Source organism: Teleopsis dalmanni, chromosome 2, assembly GCF_002237135.1.
Source record: "Teleopsis dalmanni isolate 2A chromosome 2, ASM223713v2, whole genome shotgun sequence".
In the NCBI taxonomy this organism is placed as follows: Eukaryota; Metazoa; Arthropoda; class Insecta; order Diptera; family Diopsidae; genus Teleopsis; species Teleopsis dalmanni.
The window spans coordinates 228263919-228270038 of NC_051847.1; the positions used below are offsets into that span (position 1 = coordinate 228263919).

The 6120-nt window shown below is 30.3% G+C and overlaps 2 protein-coding genes across 5 annotated transcripts; one reads left to right on the top strand and one right to left on the bottom strand.

Annotated features, from left to right (window-relative positions):
- Position 1: 1 nt before the first annotated feature.
- On the bottom strand, positions 2 to 1055 carry LOC119676880 (uridine diphosphate glucose pyrophosphatase NUDT14-like; the record flags this gene model as incomplete). Its single annotated transcript, XM_038088137.1, has 4 exons — positions 639 to 1055; positions 331 to 541; positions 239 to 274; positions 2 to 173 (listed from the first exon to the last, which is right to left on the bottom strand). Coding segments are annotated over exons 1-4 (612 nt in total), but the record flags the coding sequence as incomplete, so codon positions are not given.
- A 98-nt stretch (positions 1056 to 1153) lies between these two features.
- LOC119678146 (pyruvate dehydrogenase E1 component subunit beta, mitochondrial-like) lies at positions 1154 to 5422 on the top strand. Of its 4 annotated transcripts, none has more exons than XM_038089834.1 (6): positions 1154 to 1241; positions 2155 to 2386; positions 2650 to 2811; positions 4057 to 4468; positions 4803 to 4922; positions 4989 to 5422. In XM_038089834.1, exons 2-6 carry the CDS (start codon positions 2195 to 2197, stop codon positions 5180 to 5182), a joined length of 1080 nt encoding a protein of 359 aa, XP_037945762.1. In that variant the 5' UTR covers positions 1154 to 1241; positions 2155 to 2194; the 3' UTR covers positions 5183 to 5422. The 4 variants fall into 4 exon arrangements, with proteins under 4 accessions (XP_037945762.1, XP_037945763.1, XP_037945761.1 ...); XM_038089833.1 differs by lacking the exon at positions 1154 to 1241 and adding an exon at positions 1861 to 2094; XM_038089832.1 differs by lacking the exon at positions 1154 to 1241 and adding an exon at positions 1861 to 2087.
- The last annotated feature ends 698 nt before the right edge of the window (positions 5423 to 6120 follow it).

A 6120-nucleotide genomic window follows, 5' to 3' on the forward strand; every position in this document is an offset into this window, starting at 1 on the left:
TCATAAAGAACCACAAAATGCCCAGCAAACAACCTGGTGGGCTATTATTAGTTGCACCTGCACATATCATTCTTTTAGCTTCCTCCAATGAATGTTCCATTACTTCAATCACTTCATCATCTACCCCTCCACCGCTTTCGGATTTGTCCGCATCAGTAACTTCACAATAATACCTGATAAATGCAAATCACAATTATTAAATAATCATCAAATTATATACACGTCAATATATACTTACATTTTTTGAGTTGCACCATGTGAGCCTACCCCAGCCCTAACATAAAATTTTGGCTAAACTATTATATCGCTTAACTATTTCAAGGATCGTACCTGTATGTTAAAACTTCTTCAAGGCGGTCCACACAAACATCATATCCGCATTCCTCCAGCACCTCTTCTCGTGCAATTTCGACCCAACTCTTCTTTTTATCAACTATACCAGCACACATTTCCGTAGTGATGCCTAATTGTGGTGAGAATTTTTCTAAATCGACTTCTTTCAGAGAACCACCAGAGGAATAAACGATGTCATGGAAAACAGCTTAAAATATAAAAGATGATTATTTTTCAGAAAATTACATAAAATTCTTCTACGTCACAAATCGTAAATTATAAACTTCATTATAATAATTACTTACCTGGTCTAAATTGACGTACAAACACCAATTTCTTGCGTTCTGCATTGTAAATAATAATAGCCACGCTGTCATGGACCTTCAGCAAATCCCAGTTCTTCTCAACACCATTTTGCACATAATACATTCGGTAGGGTTTTAGATACTGTGAATCTGGCGGTAAGGGTCCAATCCAAGCTTTTGTTACGTTATCCATTTTAAAAGTACCTAATTGTTTTGCAAAACTTCGGGCAAGCAGAAGTATATTAAGAATTCTTTTAAACAATTTTAGTTTTTATGGAATCGAAAAATATTTTATTATAAGTAAGCACGTAAGTTACTGTGCTTAGATAAAGCACTTTTCTTCTTTTTAACCCTGACATTCACACCGCTTTGGACGGAAAAAAATCGTAATTGTTATTTTAACAAAATTTTATGTTTGATATTAAATTTAAATTCATTATGTAGGTATAAAAATTTTTGACAGTTATAGAAAAATATTAATACTGATTTCAAATAATTTTAAACTATATATCAATTTATTGTATAAAAGTTTTTAGTGTAATAAATATAATAAACAATTTTATATTTTGTGCAGATTTGGATATGATTACCTAGAATTGTTTGGTAAGTAAGTTAGAGACTATAATATTATTAGTAGCAAATTTATAAATTCAATTTTTTTATTGTAATATTGTTGTACATTTGTTTTTGTAGTTATGCTCCTAACTGAAACACTCTGTAAATGCTAACGTCGCAATAACATTTGGTTTCTTTTTTTTTTTGCTTTAATTGTTAGAAAATATTCAAAATATTACTGCAGAATTGTACTATAGTGAATTATGAACTCAATTTTTTAAAAATTTTGTAATTTATTTTGAGGTTTGATATGATAGTGAATGACATAACACAAATAATTATTTTTATATACAAACGAATCTCTTCTATACACAAACTAATTCTATGTACATATTAAAACAAATTTATTTCATATACATAGATTTTCATTCTCTCACGGGGTGCGCACAATTTAAAACTTTAATGAAATCCTGCATATTAAATCTAATATTATGAATCAACTTGAAAAACAAATACAATTCGTTTGTGACAATAAATAATGTAGTATATATTATTTATTATTTTATATAGTACATCCCGTAACTTGAACTTATAATTAGTTTTACTTTGATAAAATTTTTGCTTACACTCATACATTTACACTACATATAAATATTTTTGTTCGCAGATAAAATTTGAATATTGTTTAAAAAGTATTTAAATTCGAACATAACAATCTTGTCGAAATCTAACCAGTGTAGACTCCAAATTAGAACTATCTATCTGCCTTATCTACACAATTCTAGTACGTTATGAACTGTCAAATTTTATCATTGCCAACTTATAATTGCCAAATACATGTGTCAAAATAATTGCATCTGTGTCTGGCAGCAATTTTTCTTTGTAGAACGACGGGTAATCTGTAATAATATATAATTTTATGTTTAAAAAAAATACAACAAATAACTTAACTAAACTTTAGATCAAAAATCGAACAATAGATTGGAACACCATTGAAAAATATGATGGCTGTTAGAAACATTTTTTTGAATGCCACCCGTCGTGGGTTTTCTACAACTGCTAAAGCTTTAGCAGCGCCTAAACAATTAACAGTCCGAGATGCATTAAATAGTGCATTAGATGACGAGATTGCACGTGACGAGCGTGTCTTTCTTTTGGGAGAAGAGGTGGCCCAATATGATGGTGCATATAAGGTAAAGAAAAATATTTTTGCAATATTACTCTAGTGCCGATTACGTAAACATACGACAGTGCAGCAATATGTCAAACGCATGTTGGTGTGTTTGTGTAATGAATCTCGCTGATAAAAAGTGCACAGATTTTTAAATATTGCAATATTAATTCAAGTGTTACAATAATTTGTAAGGCACTATCGCTAAAATAGTTTTTTAGTATTAGAATAGCATTTATAAAATATATAATAAAATTTTATTATTAAAAAATTCTATTTTGTAAGGTTTCTCGCGGTTTATGGAAAAAATATGGAGATAAACGAATTATAGATACTCCCATTACCGAAATGGGCTTCGCGGGTATAGCTGTCGGTGCTGCCATGGCCGGATTACGGCCTGTATGCGAATTTATGACCTTCAACTTTTCTATGCAAGCCATAGATCATGTAAGTTCTTCTTTAAAGATCTTATCAATAATTTTATATCTACAAATTGAGTTAATGAAAGTTTCGCGCAGATTTGATAGTGCTAAAAGATTGTTATCTATAATGGTTTTGTATATGATTCAGTATAGATAATGTTTAGCTTGAATCTTAACCAATTAACTCAAGTTGTAGCTTTAATCTTATTAGAAAATACACTCATATTATTCCATGAAAGTCTTATTAGTATTTTACATTTATATGTTTATATTAAATCTTCTGCTTCAACTAATAAAAGCCTTAAAATACCAACAATTAATCGTTTAAATATTTTGTTTTTGTGAAATAATTCGATATGAATATGCAATGGAAAATGCAGGAGTGCATCAAAATGGGATAATATGGGTAAACATGTATGTGGTTCACATATAATTAGTTTTATTTATATCCAATGAGTTGAACAATGTGGGATTTAAATGACAATTTTAATTTAAATCTTCTTAAGCAACTCATAGAAACAAATCAAATAATAAACTTTTTTAAAATTTGATATATGAAATGACCCATATTATCCAATTATGCGCAGGTTAATCTTCTTAAACCACAAGTATACAGCACTCATCTAACACGGCATTTACATACACTTAGTCGCAGTATCTTACCAAATAACTACATGCCAATCTATGCTGTTGTGCAGCCACTTAGGCAGATTCCCATTGGTGATGTGCCAATTAAATCCAGAATAGTAGAAAGTCCGAAATCAACCTGGTTGAATGAAATTAATGAAATATTGGATGAAAAAAAGGAAATACGCTTGCCAAGCACAAATAACATAGGAGAGATGCGCGCAGAACCACTAATTGTGATACGAAGACGTAAAATGAAGAAGCATAAACTAAAGAAATTGCGTCGTAAGATGAAATTTGAGTGGGCTAAAGTCCGTCAACGACGTGAAATGCGTAAAGAAAAAGCATTTCAAGCAAAGCTGATAGCACAGGTTAAGGAAGGTGAAGCTTTCAGTGCAGAGAAGTATGTCGCAGAAAAGTTAAAGCAAGCCAATGAAGTACCACTTCCGCGTTACTGGAAAGGTAGACGACTGCCAGCGTTTATAATAAAAGAAAAACTTGGCATTAAATAGGTTATAAATTTTAGTTTAAAAACAAAAGTATATATATTCAAGAAAAAAATTGTTGGTATTTTAATGCAATGCAAAAATATAAAATAAATCAGAAAACCAAACCAAAACCACAATATCTTATGATTTGCTAGGTTATTAATTCCGCAGCTAAAACATTCTACATGTCAGCTGGCAAGGTAAATGTGCCTATTGTGTTTCGTGGCCCAAATGGTGCTTCTGCTGGAGTAGCTGCTCAACATTCACAATGTTTTGGTGCATGGTATTCACACTGCCCTGGACTGAAAGTGGTATCACCATATGATTCTGAAGATGCTAGAGGTTTGTTGAAATCTGCAATTCGGGATCCTGATCCAGTTGTTGTTCTTGAAAATGAGCTGCTATACGGCACTCCATTCCCTGTTGACGAAAAAATGATGGGTAAGGATTTCCTTATCCCCATTGGTAAAGCAAAAATTATGAAACAAGGCAAACATGTGACATTAGTGGCGCACTCCAAGGCTGTCGAAACTTGCCTCTTGGCACATGCAGAATTGGCTAAAAAAGGTGAGATTCTATAATGTTTTTCTTAGTTTTATATTTACTTTTAAGCTATTTATATTAAAATTTTAAAATTCTGCAAAGTAAGTTTAAATAAGATTATATAATTTTAACTTAAAACAGTTTTACTAAAATAAAATGAAAATGTGACTTCAGTTATTATGAAAAAATCCAATCTATCTTAAGTATTCATTAAGTTTATGGTGTAGGGACGCTTCAATGCTTCGTTAAAGCTCCTATTACACGTTCATGCTAAGCAGTATTTTAATCAATTGAATAAATCTAAAAAAAATCAAATATAAGTCTACTTGAAACCTTCTAAATATATTTTATATTTCAGGCATTGATGCTGAGATCATTAATTTACGATCACTTCGTCCATTAGACACTGAGGCTATCTTCAATTCAGTAAAAAAAACTCATCACTTAGTGACTGTAGAAAATGGTTGGCCACAGAGCGGTAAGCTATAAATATGCGCTGCAATGAAATTCAAATTCATAAATTATTATATAAAAACAATTTCAGGCATTGGTTCTGAAGTGTGTGCCCGAATTATGGAAGATGAGACTTTCTTCCACTTGGACGCTCCTGTGTGGCGTTGCTGTGGTGTTGATGTGCCAATGCCTTATGCTAAGACTCTAGAACAGTTTGCCATACCACAAGTTCCTGATATCGTTGAGGCAGTAACAAAAGTTATTGGAAGTAAAAAACCAAAATAATTCCACAAATACAGGGAGATAATAACTTCAAAACATGAATCAAATATACGAAAATAACCTGGCATTACATTGTTAAAAAAAAAATTAGAAAACGAACACACATTTCCGATTTTGAAATTGGCAAAATATTTTAGAAACGAAATTTAAGTTAATTTATTTTGAATATTATATAGGCGATTTGTATAGGAAAAATTTTGTTAAATAAACATAGCTAATTATGATTCGTAAGATTGGATTAAATTGAATTTATTAATCAACAAATTATTAGAGGATTTAATTAAATAATTTGATATAATTTGTAATCTATATTTATTTTAACTGTTGCTTACTAAAGATAATTTTTTTGTCGAATCTCATTTTCAATAGATCAATAGATTATATTTACAACAAATATTTAATTGGGTGTCAATCACATTTGTCTGTAATGCAATTTTATCTCGGAAGTGTTCAGATAGAGCACAAGCTTATTCAAATTCGTTTTAGATTTGTTCTAAAATTCACGAATAAAATAAATAAAACTCAACTTATATTTTATTTAAAAATTTGTAATAGTTTTTTGATGAAATATTAATATGTCTACATTCAAACATCATATTTTTTATACATTTATATAAAGATAGCGCAACGGCATTTGGTGAAGTAATTCAAAGAACTTAAATCGCCATAAATAGAAGTTTGCATTAACATATTTTTTAGTTACAATTTTACCATTTTTAATACTTTTTTTAGAGCAATAATTGAGTAAAATATAGTTGTTAAATAAATGAGTTTAGGTAACATAATCTCCTTCAAGCGCAATACAATTATTCCAACGCTTCTCTAACTTCTCGATGCCGTGCTTGTAGAAGGATTTCTCTTTTACCTCAAAATAGGCTTCAGTTTCAGCAATTACTTCTTCATTTGAGATGAATTTCTTACCGGCGAGCATTTTTTGAGAT

What these genes read in the sequence shown, in the direction of transcription:
- LOC119678146 (XM_038089834.1), top strand. Translation starts at nt 2,195, where the DNA reads ATGATGGCTGTTAGAAACATTTTTTTGAATGCCACCCGTCGTGGGTTT. An exon ending in TGCAGAATTGGCTAAAAAAG is followed by an intron (nt 4,469 to 4,802) that starts GTGAGATTCTAT and finishes TTTATATTTCAG; the next exon opens with GCATTGATGCTGAGATCATT. An exon ending in AAATGGTTGGCCACAGAGCG is followed by an intron (nt 4,923 to 4,988) that starts GTAAGCTATAAA and finishes AAACAATTTCAG; the next exon opens with GCATTGGTTCTGAAGTGTGT.